Here is a 19,103-nt window from a genome sequence, read left to right as displayed (position 1 = left end):
AAGGTGGCTGCTAAGGAGAAAACCCTAGCTCTTGGATTTAATACCATGTGCTTCAATTTCTTCCTAAGGCTGTTTTTATGATAAACACTTAAGTCACTTTGAATTACAGAATGTCAGACTCTTTTAAAGGGGTAGGAAAAAAGACAATATCATTACCTAATTAAAGGTGGATGACCTAGTTGGCAGCTGTTTCCACATATGGCTTTGAACAGTCACCTTCATCATGAGACTGGAAAATATCCCTGCTTCTCTCTAGAAAGCAGAAATATGATTTGACATCATTTCATGGCTTTACCAGCTGTACTTGTTTTACGATGGTTATAACAAGCTGAATGTGTAATTAGTAAGATAGATTTATTGTTTGCTATTAGATGTGCACAGTTGTAAAGGATATAAAATGGTGTTTGTGGTGTGGAAGTCTACTGCAGCACTTGGAATGCTGCTAACACTTCTAGCAGCACCCTCTCAAAACCAAGCACGTGTTTCCAAGCAGGGATTTATTCAGCCCCATGTTGTACAAGGTAATTGAACTGGTTACTTTTCCCAGGGAACGTAATGAAGGAGGCAGTCTGGGGTATACATGTGTAAGCTCAAATGTACTGCAAAAAATAGAAAGAATTAGGCAGGATCAGGAAACATAAACTGTGTAGATCTGCTATGTGCTCATGCTTAGCATTGGGTAGGGGCTGCAGTGTGCATATGGAGAATTCCCTTAATGGGCTGACTTTGTCCTGCATAAAACCTCTGAAGCAAATGCCTTCACCTGCTGCCTCCTGCCAAGTTTAGAGGCTGTGGGGTTGGGATCTACTGCACATGGGGGCAGGTGGTGGTGGGCTGAGGAATGAGGTGGACTCAGGGACGTGCAAAGCTGAGCCACAGCAGTCCCTGTGAGATCTTCCTGATGGGCTGCCACAAAGGCAGAAACTGTCATCTCCAGAGCACCTGGTGTGAAATTGAAGTGGGGCAAGGGAGTGGAGCCATAAGGGGTTTATCAAAAGCACTTACCAGTAGCCAAGCTGTGCCCACTGTCCATGAGAGAAGAGTTAGGCCAAGACACAGCACTGATGAACAGCAGCCTGCAAAAGGAACTAGGGAGAGAGGAAAACAGGAAGAGGTAACTGGAGGGACTGTCTGTTTTGGAAGGCTTTAAAGGGTACAAAGCGACAAGATTCTGTTGGCTTTTTCCTTTATACAAATGTAAAGAATGATAAAAACAGGATTTATTTTTTTTTTAATGAATGAATCATCTTTCCTATTAAGTTACAACGAGCTCTTTTGAGAAACTTCTCTGGAAGGATTTTTTTTCTTAGTTCTTCATTTGATTCATCAGTATTAAATTCCTCAGGGCTTCCCTATAAGGAAAATGGTTGTATTATGAAAGTATTATGGACTAACAGCTTGATCCAAAGACAAGCAGGGGCTTTGGTGGGCTTTGGAACAGACCTTAAACCAAGAGGGAAATACAGCACACTCAGGCTGTCCTGGGAGCCATTAAATAGTAATACAATTCAAAAATATTTAAGTGAGCTGAACTATCCAGTACAAGTGAAGCAGTGAGCCATAGGCTAATAAAGGTTCAGAATCTCTTACTTGAATAGTGTAGGAAGTGTTAATCTCAAAATAAATTAAATATCCAGGCCTACAGTTCTTATTTTTGTCCATAGTTGATCATAGAAGATTCATGTACCTGTAATTAGACATGCATGTGCTTTGAATTAAATTTCACACATGAAAGTCTTGGTTCTCTATGTCTTCCTCCAGAAAAAATGGCTGTTTACATGACCTTGGCCATTCCCCTGACCAACATTAGTATCCTAAGTCTGTTGCACTGGTAGAGCTGCTGTGCAGCCCCTTAAAGAATTAGCCTATAGAGTTGATCAAGCTAAAGAAGAATACCTCTTTCTGAGGTGATTTTTCTGGAGATAGGAGGAACATCAACCATAGATAGATTCAGCGATTGGCTCAAATTAAGAAAAATGTACTGCAAGAATAATAATGCACATTATGTCAGAGTTTTAAATCACAATCATGCAGAGTCATGCTCTAGATTTCAGTTAACCTTAGCTGAAAGGTGTTCAGGCTGCCTGTCTGTGCTGTGTCCCTGTGAGCCTGGGCTATGTGGTTACTGTGCCTCAAGTGGCCACTCTGGCAGTTTCATTGGGGACTTGTAGGTTTCCTCACAGCTGCTGGATTGATGTAGAGGCTTTTTTTCATGAGAGCCATATTTCCTTTGCTTATGCATTTCAGAATTAGCAACACAAGATTTATCCAAGTTGTAAGCGGGTAGGTATCACGAGATAGAGACAGGGCATGCACTCAGGTTTGCAGTCTGTGCCTCTCTGATGTAGGACTTGCAGTGGCACAGGTATGCGAAGGACTAAAAGGAAATGAGTCCTCCAGTGACAGAAAGCCTGAAGACCATTTGGACAGAGTAGCTAAAATTGCTTCTTGGCCCACTTGAGGCAGGATATAAACATGATTTTCTAGCATTTCAAGGAAATGTTATAGCTGCTGTGTGCTGGCTGTCTGTGAACAGTACTGTCTTGTTCTCACCAGGAATTATGATGTGGATCTAAGAAACCTTCTTCCTCAAAAGTTTCACTAGCAGCTGTATGTTCTTACAAAAAGTTTTCCTTGAAACAAATTATAATTTCCAATTACAAACCAAAGTCATTGAAAAGTTCTTGCTTGGCTCTACACAAGATATTTGTACAATCCAAGGGATACCATTTGTTTGTTTATTTGCTCTTCCTGCTTTCATTGAATGCTTGAAGTAGCTTGTGCCTTCCCCTGCTTCATTCTCTTGTAGGACCCGAAATCCAGGACCTTATTGAAACACCACAGGGATTTAATCAAATCTGATGGTGATTCATGCTTCTAATGGCTGAATCTGTCCTTTACTACTTTACAAACTGAGAAGGAATAAAACCCCATTTTATTGCTCAGCTGTTAAAAACTATTTGTAGAAGTTGCTAAGGTTCAAATCAAAAGTGCCTTCCCTTGAGGACTATTTGTTAACTCTAAGTGCCACAGCCTCCCTTTTTTTCTTCTCTCGCTTGAGATGTGGCCTTATATCACTACTGCTGTTCAAACATCTGAGAGTTTTCCATTCCTTTGACAAACATGAGCCAAAGTGCTTAAGGACATCTGTTTATTTTATTTCTTTAATGAGAAAACCTTCCAATTTCTTACTGGCTCAGCTGTGTTTATTTACATTTTGTTAGTTATATGTGTGGGGCACCTTGGGACGTTAAAAACCTGCAGAGGCCTATGCTGAGGGCTGCTAGCAGGCATCCTCATCAGAAAGGCAGAATAAGCCCTTCCTAAGGAAAACACAGTCCTTGGAACTCCATAAAATAGATTTTCAAAACAAATAGAGCCTAATTCACTCGGTAGATCATGGATTAAGTCAAGATGAATACAATTTGGAAAGGATTTTCTGAGGAAGTTGGAGATTTTTTTTACCCACTGGAGGCTAAACCTTGTATTTAATGCCTTTTTAAGTTAAATTAAAAAAGCATTCAATCACTGCAGGTAATAAAAAAGTCTGTTACTTTAGACATGCTGCTATATCAATTATTACTTCATTATTGGAGAGAAGGGAGTAAATAATTCCAGCCATTTCATTATTTCAAATGTGTATTTCGGGTGCAAACATCTGTGTTTATCATCTTACTGGCTGATGAGAAGCAGCAGCAGAAATAGGAAAAGCAGCTCCTCAACAGCTTAGATGGTGGGTAGAGGAGATGCTCTCAGCTTGTGTAGATGTAACCTCTTGTAGCACAGCTTAGGTGAACAGAGAGGTTTCTAAGCAAAGTGCACGTGGCATTTGGAACTATTAAAGGATTATTTTTTACATAGCATCCATATCAGAAACAATGCTGGACTGTAAAACAAGCGTGAGTAAAGGGCACCTGCTTTCCAGTGTCACAGAATCATGACTTGATTTTGAGGTGAAAGTAAGTTTAAAAACCAAAGGGACATAACTCACACTGGGAAGTTGCATGTGCAAAATAAGCAGTTGTGCTGCATCACACTGTGATGTGTTGCCACCAAGCTTTCAAATAGTTTGTATTTTTCACAGAGCTATCAAGGATATACATACAGAAATATAGTGAATTTCCTGTGTTGAAGGGAAGGGAATGAAGACATATTGGGTTAAATTCCACACCTTCTTTTGACATTTATGTGTGTATAGTAAAAAGAAATTAGTTGTAGATTTTTTAATGATGAACCCTTTGTATTGCTAAGTAAAAATAATTTCCATTTGTTCTCAGGAATCATGGCCCAGCTTTTAACCTGTATTTAAGTACAGTACTCCCACAGGACTGGAATCCATTTCAGACACTGAATAAATTAATGTAGTCATTGCTGCTTGTTTCTAAGAATAGTTCATTCAGAGAGAGAGGAGAATCTTTTCAACCCCTGTGTGCTCTTCAGTGTAAGAATTTAAGTGAGCACTGTGCCCTTTTTTTATTGGAGTGATTTCCAGGATGTGGTTCCCAAGCATTTCTGAACAGATACATGTGAGTAAAAAGAAAGTTCTTCAGTAAATAATAAGCAAGACCTTAGAAGTACCTCTCAAATCACAATAAGGGTGAATATGAAAAGGTATCTGAAGAAACGAGATTAAATTGTATGTGCTCTAGGTCTAGGGTGGACTTTTTGTAAGGTCACCTGATGGTGACTGTAGATGCTATCCATCTGAGTTTGGTAGATTGTCAAATAAACCTGGATGGATCAATGTTTAGGTAAAACAAGATGTCTTCATTTGGGGGGAAAGAAAGCTTAAAGCCTAAAAAGATGGGTGATTCTATTTGGAAAAGGACAATAATTTTAAAAAAAATCTGAGGTGTAAAGTCTTCCATAAATTCACTGGGTTGCAGGCTCCTGAGCTACTTTGGTTACTTAAAACCACTTTTCTCACAAATACACATTTTCTTACTTAAAAAGCTTTGAGAAGCTAGGTCTAGCTGTAGCCTGCATCTATTAAAAAGATAAAAGTGCAAGCTAAGCTACTTAGGTATAGTGAAAGAGCTAAATGTGTTCTCCTTTTCCAAAAAGATGCAGACTTACTTGAACTAGAACTGATGCACATGGTCAGTTTTCAAGGTTAATAAACCTTGTTCATGTCTCAAATTCTGATTATGGTATAAATATTACAACCAAAGAATGATTATTCTCACAGATTCTTTTTGTTCAAACATGTGGTCCAGAGATTTGTATCTGCTTTTTAAATTATTATTATTATTATTACTGTAATTTTTATACTACAGCCAAGCTGTCCCATTTTTCAGGAGTTTCCAAGTAATTAAACCCAATTAAAACTATTAAATTCTTTCTTTTGGTGACAACTTTGTTATTAACAGCTAACCACAAGGAGAAGACTTAACTTAGAAAGCCCTTGATTGTATACTAATCCCTCTCTCACCTCTGGCTGACACCTGTGGCAAATAAATCCTATAGAATAGGAGTCTGATGAATACTCTTAATTAATACTTTGTTCCTTGTAGAAAAGTAATTATTTGCTCACAGCATAAACAGGTATTTGGCAGGGATTTAAAGAGACTGATTAAATACTAGGGGCTTTTTGTTTGGTTTTGTTGTGTTTTTTTTTTAAGCAGGAGGAGGTCTGAATCCAAGATCCATGCTCAGAATGACTTTGTCCTAACATTTTGAATGTCAGGTTAATTGACACATTGCTAAATAGAAGCAGAGTCAGACAACAAGCTGATTTGTTATCTGTCTCAAAGGAGCCGGCTTTGCCCCTTTGCTAATGGCCTGCAAGTCTGAACAGGGTACCTGTAAGGCAGAGGCTTGCAATGGGCTTTTGGAGCCAGGTTCAGAGGCAAGAGTGACTTGCACTTGAGAGATTGCCAGAGATAAGTCTGTTCCTCTCTTCCTTTCAAAACTACAGTGTACAAGAGGGGAGAGCTGGCTGTGGACATCCAGCCAACTGGATTAGGAGTAGCTTCAGGTATTAACAAATACATGTCTTTTTAATGTACACTCTAGGGCAAATATAAGCAGTTTATGAAAATCAGTCTGAGTTTCAGGAGAGCAGTGGTGAGGAGGTTTTTGTACTGAGCCATTTGGGAGGATGCTGCTGGTGCAGTTTGAAGTGTGGCTGCAATCAATGCAGCTGTTGTGGAGGTGGTACCAGGACCTTTAATAGTGAAGACAGGGCAATGCAGGCTGCTGTGCAGGTTAGCTCCTGAAAAAGGGTCTAGATAATACATCCTGCAATGTACTTTCAGCTATCTGTACCCACACTTAGTAGCTTAAAGCTGATTTGGATATGCCTATACATTCTGCACTCCCTTTGCTTTGCTAAAATAAAGACTAATCAGTTTCACATGGAGCGAGCATACTTAGCTTTCCACTTTAACCCACTGCTGTAATATGGAAATATTTGTTCTTTGCTCACCTCCAGTTTCTGTGGAAATGTTCTTTGAGCAAAGACAGATGGAAGGCTGTTCAGCAAACTCCTTTTAGCTATCTTCTGTCATCCTATTATTCAAAATGCAGGGACAAAACAAGAAGAGAAGCAAGAATTAATTTTAGGCAGTGTTATTAACTTGGAGGACATAATTGAACTCAAATTTTAATTTAAAAATGCAATTCAATTCAAATGTATGGAACTAGTTTAAATATTAGGATCAGCCTGCATCTAGCCAACCTAAATTCAACAGTTAGAGCAAATGTGTCAGCTTATGCCATTGAGACCCAAAATGAAATTTTCCCTTTGGTGAGTGGACGGGTTTGTCTTCCTCAGCAGCACGTTCTACAGGCTTCCATTGCCATGTTTTCCTCTGCTAGGACTCAGGATTGAGGTTTTAGACTGTGTCCTCTCTGTGGGTTCAACCTCTAGCACAGTGGGGTTCAAGTCTAGCAACAGTGCCTCTAGATGCTACAGTAAGGCAAATAAATAACTGTCAGTGGAACCCTGGCCTAGTGCCTCTAGACACCTACATGGTACTGGGAGTGCTGATTTGCCTTTTAACTTTATCAGCCTCTTTAAGACTTGGAAGCATGCCTTGCTATAGAGGAAATGTCCATACTGTGAAGGCAGTAATGCCAAATAATTTCCCTAAATGACTTCCCCTCTGTGTGGTAAAGTACATTTTTCTGTTTTATTTTCATTCCATCATATTCTCTATCTCAAGAGAAAGATTTTTTTTTTCCTCTCATCTACAGTTTAATTTCCATATTGTTTAGTTTAAGAGAAGGTAATTTCATACACTGTGGAAATGTTTCCTACTTCCCATTAGTGATTAATACCAGTAAAGCTAAAGACAAAAGTTAGAGGATAAATGACAGCTACCAACCAATGAGATTTCCTGAAAGAGTTTTAAAGGCTAATGATCCTTGAAATGTATAAAAATTAATTGCTTCATTAAAAACTATTTTACAAAATAATTTCTTCCTAGCAGCATATTTTCTTAAAAACAGTTCCCCCATGTAAGTACACCTGGGTAGTAAAATTTGATTCAGAGCTGTTCACATGTGGCCACAGTCAGATGCCCTGATTATGCCTGTGTCTCTGTGCCTTGTCAGGGGAGCAGCATTGGAGCTTAAAATCAGAGACATGTTCCAGGAAAATCCATTGAAGTTGAATTTTTTGCCCAGAGAAGAAAGTGCCCTTTTTTCTGGAACAGCAACAAGCATGTTTAAACATGAGTGACAGAGCTTTTCTTTAGATGGGCACAATGCTTCTGAGTCACACACATGGCTGAAACCACAGCCATTCTGCTCTCGTTAAAGAGAATGACACCAAGAATGCATAATAATTAGGTTAGTGTGTAATACACCATTCATGTCAGCAGCATCTGCCACAAAGGTTGACTGAAATGTACTCATCCTCCAAACATTGTGCTCCCTGTTACAGCTCCTCAGCTAATTCATTACTGTCCTGTCATGAATAACAGGACTCCACAGAAATCTGCAGTAAATTAGAGCAAAGACTACATGTGAATCTGCCCTGGTTTAGTATGGTTTGTAACTCTGGTGAAGGAAAAACACCCACATAAACACAAGGATGAGAGATCCCTGTCCTAATGAGGATGAATTGCAAATAATAGCCTGTTCTGGGAATGATGATTTTTTTTCCGAGTTATCTGTTGTTGTTTAGTTTGAACAGGCACAATGCTTTTGAGCTGAGTGTTTATCAAATTAACCACTGATTACTTTTGCTTTTGTTTTTGAAGTATGTAATGAACAAGTAAATGTTCTGCTGGCAACCGTGTTTTCATCAGTGCATTTCTGGTTATGCTGTAGGTTTAAGAACAAGGTCAGTTGTTTGGAGGGGGGAGAGAGGAGGGTGGCTTTATCTGTAAGAGACATGAAAAAGTGACTTAGACTCATTTAATACTGCAGTGCACCAGGCTGGGTGCAGCAGGTCACTTGATTGTGTTTCAGTCACAGACTGGCAGAGGCTGTGCCCAGTGCTCATTAGGCAGCTTTGAAGCAGCAGGCCAAGAGCTGTAGGAGTCCTGCAGCTGCCATCCCCCATCTAAGGGACAGCTTGGGGAACCAAATATATGTGCTGTGCACACACATTCAGCTGTTTAAGTAGCCTTCCAAATCAGGAGAAAGGGAAATGGCCCAGCTTAAAGAGTCAGGCACTGCTGCCAGGCAGGACTGTCTGCAGGTGGCTTCTATGGTCAAGCCAAGTCAGACCAGAGCTTGTCACCTTGGGCTGATTTAAGCCTGTACTTCCTGACTTGGTGAGGAAATGAAGTGACAACCCTCTCACAGGCAGCTGTGGTGTCTCGGTCTACACTTAAAAATGTGTAGAAGCTGTTTCAGAGCTGCTGGGAAGTGCACTTTTACATTCTCTTAATCATTAAAAAAGTGGCTTAAAAATGCTGCAGGCATCCAGAGCTGCTGCTTCATGTCCTTCCCCTGTAGGAAGGAGCTTGAGACCCTGCTGAGGAAGGACCAAGTCAGCCCCACACCTGACCAAGCAGAGGCTGCTGGTACAAGGCAATAGCACGATGAGCAAACCATCAGTCAGCCAGCCCAGAGCATTGGGTGCACGTTGCTATTTCTAACACTAAGCCAGAATGACAGATGAACCCATCCAGCATTTATCTTTTTTTTCTTTTTTTTTTTTCTTTTTTTTTTAATCAAAGTATTTATTTGGGTGTAACTGCCCTTATGGCTACAGATCTGGCTCTGCAAGCATCCTTTAGCCTACTGCAGTAGCCTACACTATTGAAGCAGTTCTTATATAGTCTCATATGCTTAAAGGTTGTTGTTATATCATCTGAAGTGCATAGGATATTATCGGTTAAGGCCAGGCATAAGACATCTTGCATAGAACAGACCTTGATTACCTTCAGAAACAGGAATGTGTAGATCCTATGTTTGCTCTAAGATCTCCCACCCCCCAAAAGAGAAGAAAATCAAAGTGAACACAAAAAAACCTGGATTTTCCTCTAACAGGACACCACGACGTCTGTGCGGATAGGTCTTATGATGGAAGAAATGATCTTCAACCTTGCAGATACACATCTGTTCTTTAATGACCTGGAGGTATGTAGCTACTTATTTTATTTAACATCTCTCTCTCCAATCATTCACTGGTCTACAAACTTGGTTTTCTGGTGAAGAAACTTCAATTTTTGACCCCAAAGAAATGGGCCTTAGGTGGCTTATTGGATGCATGCTTCACAGTGTCCCTTCGACATCTTTGTTCTGTTAAGAAGTTTTTTTTCTAAATTCACAGTAATGATGATGGCTTTTGGCAGATTTACTAAATCTAATAACGAGGACATTGCTGCTTATTCTGCAATTTTGCTATTGAATAATTTTATTACACTGAATTAGCATAGCTCCTATGGGGCAGGTAACAGTTAACTGTGAGCCAATGCAGAGGTTTTAAAAATGGTCTCTGTTCTTGAAGAAGCTCTGTTGCACACACAGACAAAGCAGATTTGCTCAAGCTCAGGCATGCTGCAGGATGAAACTTGGCAAGTTTCTACTAAAAAAACCAAAGGAAAGAATCTGTCCTCTTTGTAGCATGGTTAGATCTGACTGTACTTTATACAGAGCAAAAAACCTTTTGAATATTTGGTAAAATTCAAGCTAAGTGATGCTAGCAGAATTCTGCCACCAGCTGAGAAACTGCAAGTGGTGAAAATTTGTTTGCATTTGCAATTGGTAGAAATAGTCTGAATGAGCCACATACAAAGGGAGTGAGATGGGGCACGTGCTGCGGGCACCTTGGGGTCAGCATAGTGCTTGGAGATGTTTGGAAGGAAAAAAATGGGCATCCCTGGGCACACTCCTATGGTCTTTTTCCTTTTTCAAGTGAATCGTTTGTTTCTGTGCCAAATGAAATGAGAGAAATTTTTCTGTGCCTGATGAGTTCCATGAGAACCTCTGGTTCCTTCAGTGCTTAATTGCACTGTGGTCCTCTGCATTACAGGAGGTACATCCTTTCCTGCCTCCTTGCAGTCTGAGGTTTCACTTGCTGAGAATTTTAATTTCCTTTCAAAGCCAAGTGGTGGGAAGCACCTGAACTGAGAGATTTTTCTTCTTTCAGCTTTTTTTAAAGTAGGGGTTGGTGATAGGGTACAGAAAGTGTAAAGTGAATAAAATCCTTCTCTTCAGGGGAAAAAAATAAAAAACTGTTGTTTGGAAGTCAGGGTATTATATTAGTATTAATAATACTTAATGTGCAACCAACACTTTCCACCCATCAGATCTCAACATGTGGTGCAACCAAGCTCCATGTCCTGCACAAAGCCACCCTCCAGAAACCCTCTGCCTAACTAGACCTTTGCAATAATATACATTGGCAAATAATTTTAAAATAAGTTTTCTCCTTGCTTCACTTACCACTCTAGAACATGAAATGAAGCAGCAAATTTTCTTGTCTCAGTCAAATCCTGCACAGTTACAGCTTGGCTGCTGGAAATAAAGTCCTTATATCAGTTTTGTTTCACATGTCCTCTCAAGTTCTTCTTCAACATTGTGAGACAATTTTATCTTAGGTCCAGCACTAAGCATTTGAAGCAATGATGTCTGAAAAAAGAAGAGCATTTTCTACTTCTTATCTTTCACACATGCTTGATAAGTGAAACAAACCAAAGTTTCTTTCAAACTAAAACCAAACCAGCTGTTTGGTTTTAGCTAAGCCTTTTCAATGAAAAAAATTATGGATAAAGGAGAATTCAAGAGAAGTAAATGTTCTTTACAAAATTTCACCTTATGAAAAAAAGCCATTTCATTCTGGGACAACATAGTCATCCATCTCTGTTTGTTAACTCTCTACTCCTTCATTTAGGATGATAAATGAAAATCAGGTTTGAGTATTCACAAGATGATACTTAGAGATCACATATGAGCAAGTGTCAGGCTTTAAAAATGCAGTGAATTATAATCTTAAAAAAAAAAGAAATTGATAAAGAACAAGCACAGGAGCTGATTGAAATCTAGACCCACAAACATTGCCATATACATTAGCACCATCATGTGGTATAAGACTAGCCTGTACAAGACAAAATAAACTGAAGACACACAGAGTTGAAACCATTTCTGACCATTGTCTGTGGTGGGGCAAGGTGAAAGAAGCTGCAGCTGAGAAAGCTGTAAGGTAGTTGTCCCATTTGAGACCCAAAGCAAGAATACTTTTACTAGATAATGCTAAACATAACAAAACATTTCTCTGGCACAAGTCCATAGCCAAGTTTTGGCATTTTGGGGGGCTCAGCAGTCTCAATCAATCAAACCACGGCTGAGCCTTGGTCCCAGCAGGTGGAGGCAGTGGAGGGACAAGTGGAGGAAATGTCACCCAAACTCACCTGAGGGGCAGGCTGGACAAGGAAGTGAGTTACTACCTTGCTTTAGCACGTGGGAATGGTTTGTTTTGCTGGCTGCAGTTTGCAGTGCTGTGCAGAGTAGAAGGTGGTGTCAGCATGTACAGACTTTTTGAAGAACTCCCAGAAAGTGACTGATGAGGACATGATGGAATGATGGAAATACTGTCCATAGATACAGTAAGGTGTGCACAGCCCTTAACAGCATTTGTGTGATTCTTCTTAGTCTGGTGAGGAAGTGGCTTCACATTGTAGCAAAAAAAATGGCTTCAAAGGCTGAATGAGGAGTCTGAACTGGGATACTCCTTTTTTTTCTGTAAAAAAAGAAAAATAAAATATTCAGAGCCTCTGTCATTAGTCAGGGCTGTTTGTGTCTTCAGGGTTTACTCAGAAGGGATTCAGGTAACTGGTTCCTGGATGCATTTGTCTAATTCATCCACTCATGTAGCAATTAGGAGCCTATCAGCTACAGTGCTCATTGCTGCTTGCAGGTACAACAGTATGGACAGATTAAATCCCTCCAGGCTGCAAGTATTGGCCACAGAAGGTGGTGTGTACAAAGGGCTCTGATCACACTGCAGAATATGTCAGCAAATATTTGCTTGAAAGGAGGTATTATCACTCTCTTCCCCTTTTGGAAAACCGTGGAGAAAAGGAGTTGCCCAAGGTGCAATTTCACTGTGAAGTTAAAAGATGAACTCTGAGTTTTCTGGGGTTTTTCTTTTTATCCTAAATATCTTTTGTTCATGGCTTAATGCTGGCTAAAGAATAGTACCTTCCACCCCCAGTCCCTTTGGAGATATTATTGTCTGGCACTCTGGAAAACAGGTATTAAAGACAGGAGGACTGACAGGGGGATGAGGAATTAACAAACAAGAGGATTAGTGTGTTTACAAGTTACTGCCTTTCAGAGCCATCCCTGGAGGTTTTGTGTTCTGGGAGCTGTTAAAAACACCCCCTGCCCTAAGGATGGATGCAAGTGTGACTGATCCATGAATCTATGAGATATTTAAAAATCTCTAACACAGTCCTGATACACAGAGACAACCTGTGCATTCACAAGTTGGTTTCATATGTCCATGAGACACCTTGAGAGTATTCAGAGGGAGCATAAGTTATAACTGAATGAGCTTCTCCAGGCATCATCCTCAGAAACAGCTTGTATTTCACAAGGAGGCAACAGAGGTTTTCTCCAAGCCTGCAGTACCATTTCAAAGCTGTGTTAGCTCAAGCTCCTTTACCTATAGGTACAAGGGTCTGGTCCCACCTGGAGGCAGGTTGTGTAGTACAGACTGACCTCGAGATACTGCAGCAGTACAAGCAGTTCAGTTCCTAGAGCTGTGAAGGTTGACTGAGGTCTTACATGTTTGACTCAGTTTTGGGCTGTTTGTGCCACATGTTTGTGCCTCAGAGATCCTGGAGTATCATTCTAAAAAGTCAGCAGATGTGAAAACTGGGATATAGCCCCATTGCAGACTTCCATTTGAACAATCTGGACCTTTCTTTTTCAGCAGCCTGAATATCCTGCCTTGATTGACTCAGAGATTTCAAGGAAATTCTGCAAGAATGAAAAATCAGTCTTGTAACCAAGTAGTAAAACATGGTCCACATTCTTGCTTTAAGCAGCTTCCCTGTGTTTCACCCAGTAACATGATAGGCTCAGCCGGCGGACTATGAGGTAGCGTCTCACCAAGTGTCATGGTAGTTTTATTAAGTTAGAAATGTGATAGCTACTGTTGTCACACTTCAGTGTACAGAACAATTCATTCACAAATGAGAAAAACAGATCCCTCCACAAATACCTTTCCCCTGACTTAATGGCCTGCATCGTACAACTGAACTGGAGTGGGCTGCATCAATATTATCCCTCATGGCTCACAACTGCTGTTGCAACAGGGCTTAAAAAATGATGGGGGTGGAGGAGAGAGAGGAGCCAGCAGAGTTCTGCTGTTCAGCCACTTGGCTCCAATTATATGCAGAAATACACAGCCCAGTGATAGGTTGATAACAGGACTGATGAGACAAGAACAAGATAAAAAATTGTGTATTTTGAGAATTATCTAACTGCTGCAGAAATTCTCGTGGTTATGGGCAAGAACTATCTGTGACATTTTGCCAGTGACAGCAAGTTTGATTACTTGTTTGGAGATTTTTTTTTCTATTTCTTTAAAGGAGATAGTTTCAAATAATTCACAAAATTCATAATTCTGTAAGGAAGGTAAGACAAATTTTGTGGTTAACAGAATACTGAAGTGAAAAATAACTGTACATTGATTAGCTGCAGTTGTTCTGACTTGTGAGTCCTCTTGTACCAAGTACTTCTACCTCTACTGAAAAATCAACAGAAGATAGCATTCATCTGCCTGAAGGTTTTCTGGTTTGTTCTTCCCGCAAGGGATATGGAGACAGGAGATGTAAGGTGCTGGGAGAAGCTTCCTGATTTTTCTCTTTCTAATCTTAGACTAGGAAAGAAATAAAAGAAATAACATTTCTCAAATTTTTGAGGCAGGGCCTCCACCACTCAAACAATAAAGAATTTTGGAAGATAAGATCTAGAGTACATACTTCACGTGGGCTGAGTTCCAGGTATATATTCTGTTTAAATTTCCTGTGTGCAGATTTCCTCATTACTGACACACATTTTCCCTTAACTCTGTGGCTGGGGCTGTGAAGGGGTGCTTGCTTTCAGCACTGCAACCCAGCTTCCCTGCACATCAAAGGAAGCTCAGCCCTCTCAAAACAAACTGGGAAAACACCACCAGGAGAGGCATCTCTGGAAGTTTCTTTGGAACAGATCATCTCTCCTTAAAATATGTGGGCATACACCTCCTGTCCAAAGCAGTATTCTCATGGCATGAGTGGCTGCCAAATCTCTGCCTTATCATGCACACCAAGTTTAAAAACAGTTTTCCTGGCTGAAACACAAGCATCTCTCAGCCTCCTGTCTGCAGAGAAAGGGGTTTCAGTTACTTTATAATTCAAAAGCTGTTCTTCCCTTAGATAACAGCAGATCACACACACTCTCTGTCTATTCATATTTTGTGTCAGTGCTATGTGATACCTGTTTCTAAAAATTAACTGGACAGACTAAGCCAGACAATATTATCAATACTGTAAGATTTTATCTCCTTAATATAACTCTTGAAGTAGTTTTTCATTGCAGTCTTTCAAAATTTTTGAAAGCATTTACTTACTGCTGTATTTTTTTTTCTTGCATTTCTCAGGACTGTGACCAGATCCACATAGATGATGTATCATCAGATGATAATGGCCAAGATCTAAGGTATGGGATCTCCAGGCTGGAAGCTGCAGGTCAGGTAGTACCCAGCTGTGTCCTGGTCAGTGATGTGAAATAAACTTCTCAGCCATGGGCCCTCTCCTCTCCCTGGCTCCATGCTGTCTGCATTTATTAAGCACAGAGTCCCCTTTCTCATATTAATATTCCTGGGCCTACTGTCAAGCCCTGACTCTACTGAGTTTGGAACCATTCTGGGAAATGTATCTAAAATCAGGTTGCACACCAGTCAAACTGGTTTCTGATATGACTTGGCCAGCCAGCTGGCACAGGTGTGGCCAAACCACTTCAAAACCATATTGAAAGGTTTCCCACTGCCCAATCTGTAATGCTTTGGCTTAGCAGTGAGGATTGTGGACCTGCTGTGCCAGAGCCTTGTCACTGGTACAAACATGTACCAAAACTGCACCAAACACTATTATTTGGTACTGTACAGACTGTAATGATACTGACCCTTCCCTCCTCACTTTCCCAGCACATATAACTTCTCAGCAGATGGCTTTCACAGTTCAACTGCCAGTGCAAATCTGTGTCTGGGCTCAGGTGTTCATGGGGGAGTTGACTGGATGAGGAAATTAGCATTTCGCTACCGGCGGGTGAAAGAGATGTACAACACCTACAAAAACAACGTAGGGGGTAAGTGTCTACAGCCAAACAAGAAGTGTGCATTTCATCTTCCCAAATACTTCTGACCCTGCTAGGAACATGCTATGGAGGAGGTATAGTGAGTGAGTGTTCCAGCAGTCATCCTTAAATAAGGTTCTGTACCAAAATTGTAGGAGAAAAACTAAAATACGTAATCTGGTGGTTGGAGAATGACTCAGGTCTGAGTAAGGGGCTTTATTTTATCATTTCTTTGGCAGGAAAACAACCTTCTCCAGTTTTCCAAAATGCTTGTCCAGAAGCAAACAGTTCAAAACTAGATACCTTTTTTTCCCACAGAACACATGGCTGTTCTCTGTCTGAAGGCAGTCTTGTATCATAATTACTTGTTTTTAAGTCCCCCAAAAACCACCACCAGGTATCAGGATGCTCTGGGTACATTCACTTAAACTAGTTCCAGACACTTCTTGCAATAGGCAGCACTGCTTCTTTTCTATAACATCAGTGCCAGGTCTCTGAGAGAAAAGAGGAAGAAGCAAAACTCAGAATATTTTTTTTCAGAGGAAGGAAGCTGAGCTGCAGGGTGTGCTGCGGTCAGGCCTCACAAACCTTGAGGCAGAGCCTTGGAGTAAGATGGCAGCAAGAGAAGGGCAGTGGACAAGGTTTCAGAACACAGGAGCCCCTTGGCATTCTTCATACAAAGCTGTGCAAGTCCCTTTCTGTGCTTCTGCAAAGATGTTTTCCCTGCTTACAGGTTTAATAGGAGCTCCTAAGAGGGAAACCTGGCTGCAGTTAAGAGCAGAACTTGAAGCGCTGACTGATCTCTGGCTCACACATGCTCTGAAGGCACTGAATTTGATACATTCCCGGTAAGAATGGCTCAAAGAATTGCCTACAGGCTTGATCCAGGATCTCCTTTGCTTCCCTTTTCTTCCCCCTCTAACAAATCGAGACACATTTGTAGGACTTTGCTGGCCAAACCTGTGGGAGGCCAGTCTGCACATGTTTGCCAGACTTATCTTGTCAAGGGTTGGGGTGAGCCTGAGATGATGAACTGAGTGAGGGGAAAAAAAAAAAAAAAGGAGTCTTCTTTCTTGCCTTTCCTTGGCTACCTCTTCTGTGGCACACTTTTCATGTATTCAGATTTACAAGAGTAGGAAAGAGAGAAAAGGGCCCTTCTGTCCCTGAATATGTTCGCTCAAAGAACCCAGTGTGAAGATTGCTAAAGGGTGTTTGAATACCCACAATATAGACCCTGGCATGCGTGCAGAAAGGCTGCATCACTGCTGCTCATTTGTTCTGTGGGTTCTGTTCATTCTACTGAGGTGACAGAGATGTTACCAGTACTCACATTACCTGCCTCTAGCTGCATAAGCTCCCAGGGGCTGGGGAACTTCCAGTTGCAAGGAAGGTTTCCTTCCTGTCTTCTTGCAGTCTAGAGTAAAAGAGACAAACACAAACTGCCACTTCTGCTAACTTCTGTTTTCTAGGCCTAACTGTGTGAATGTATTGGTCACCACAACTCAGCTTATACCAGCTCTTGCTAAAGTGCTTCTCTATGGACTGGGCACTGTCTTCCCCATTGAAAACATTTACAGTGCAACAAAAACAGGTAAGAGCAAACTAACCTAGGCCCCACCACAGACAGATGGAAGTTTTGTCCCTAAGGCATATCCTCCAACCTGATTGCAGCAAGCAATGTGTGAGCTTTATTTTTAGCTCCACATTTACACATCTCTAATTCTCATCCTCACTGCCCATACTTAAACTAGAACAGGGAAAAAGAAAATAATCCTACTCTTCCCAAGTGTCTCCATGGGGGAGTGAGCTTGAAAAATACCCACCCTGTGGAGCATCCACGGCATGTGGGATGTTCACCCAGCCAGGAAGAGGACAGTCTAGTTGGACCTCTTATATACAGAAACACTGTTTGGATCCTGCTATCCTTGCAGAGTCACTAAATGAGCTTTATGAAGCTGTGTGAGTAATACACACTGGTAGAGTTGGTTTGAGGCTTTTTTGGTGTGTGTTCTGCCCTTTGTGGTCTAAGCATTTGAATCTCTAATTTTTGTATTTTCATGTTTTCACTGCAACCTGAATGAACACAAGGTGGCTTGAAAACTGATTACCACGAGTATCACATCAGTCCAGCAATTGCCAGCCTAAGCAGTGCATCAAAGTCACAAAGCTTGTGGAAAACTGACAGGATTTGGAAGTCATTGGTTGATAAGGGAAATGGTAGGAGCTGTCATGAGATGGAGTGAATCCATCACAGATGAAAATTAGGTTATGTTCTAATTTCAAAGCCACAAGTTCAGTTAGGTTCCACTTCCAGTGCCTGAATGCCAGCCCCACTTGCTGTATGTATCAAGATTAATGAAAAATATGTCTTTTCTTGTGTTGCTTAGGGAAAGAGAGCTGTTTTGAAAGAATAATGCAAAGGTTTGGAAGGAAAGCCGTGTACATTGTAATAGGAGATGGTGTTGAAGAGGAACAGGGAGCAAAAAAGGTACAGTTTCTGAATGCCATGCTGAACTCTTCCAAGGTTTCATTTCAGTGGCCCTTTCTTTACTTAAACACTTAATGAAGCTCCCTCCACTTGAAATAGTTTACACTGGTCTCATTTCTTAATACCCAAAATACTCAAAAACCTTGTGAAAAATTTCCTACTGTAAATCCCCCCACTTTGGCAGCTACTGCAACTTTTCAGGTCGTCACTGTGTCACATGTTCCAGGAATCATTTTTGCTTAATAAAGATAGATTTAAACACATGAAAGGAAAACTCCACTGTGTTATCTCAGATGAACAAGCAGGGTGAATTTCTGATCTACACGTTGCTTTTGCAAATTTCAAATTATTGGAATTAGTTTTGAATTACTCATTAGATTATGCATCGAGACATACATGTGTTTATGACTGATGGAGAGTACAGGGTGTGATGTCATTACAGTGAATCCCAAAGGACTGGCATTCTGTTGCTGCCTTTATGAATGATTTATGGAACAATGTGATTAATTTCACAAGCAAAATGATGTTGGGAAGGTGTACTGAATACAAAGTAGAACAGAAACTGCAAAAGCCCTTGGTAAGGTTAAATGCTCACTGCATTGATGGGGCCCACTGGCATAGGTACCACTGTAATTAAGTGGACTAACCTGTGCATCCAATTAGTCCTCCAGTCATTGGTGCACACAGTTCAGTCACTGGGAAATGAGAACTGGAGTTTCAGGGACCAGTTGAATCTTCTTTGGTTCTGGGTTACTGTAAGAGGAAAGACCCTGGAAGAGATAGCAGCAAAATATGAGAAGAGCAAAGCCCAACTTCTGCTTCCAGTGATTTAGTCAGGGATGAGGGAAGATTTAAGAGATCCACCAAGGGA

General features: G+C 40.8%; 1 protein-coding gene across 1 annotated transcript in view; it reads left to right on the top strand.

Annotated features, from left to right (window-relative positions):
• EYA2 (EYA transcriptional coactivator and phosphatase 2) overlaps positions 1 to 19,103 on the top strand; it is an 80,182-nt gene that overhangs the window by 57,408 nt on the left and 3,671 nt on the right. The window contains exons 11-16 of the mRNA XM_030462992.1: positions 9,448 to 9,537; positions 15,050 to 15,108; positions 15,596 to 15,756; positions 16,478 to 16,592; positions 17,214 to 17,335; positions 18,132 to 18,232. Of these exons, the coding sequence (XP_030318852.1) occupies positions 9,448 to 9,537; positions 15,050 to 15,108; positions 15,596 to 15,756; positions 16,478 to 16,592; positions 17,214 to 17,335; positions 18,132 to 18,232 (648 nt within the window). The remainder of the gene's footprint in view (positions 1 to 9,447; positions 9,538 to 15,049; positions 15,109 to 15,595; positions 15,757 to 16,477; positions 16,593 to 17,213; positions 17,336 to 18,131; positions 18,233 to 19,103) is intronic.

The sequence above is a fragment of the Calypte anna genome, chromosome 20 (genome assembly GCF_003957555.1).
Source record: "Calypte anna isolate BGI_N300 chromosome 20, bCalAnn1_v1.p, whole genome shotgun sequence".
Classification (NCBI taxonomy): Eukaryota; Metazoa; Chordata; class Aves; order Apodiformes; family Trochilidae; genus Calypte; species Calypte anna.
This window is presented reverse-complemented; position numbering and strand designations above follow the sequence as displayed.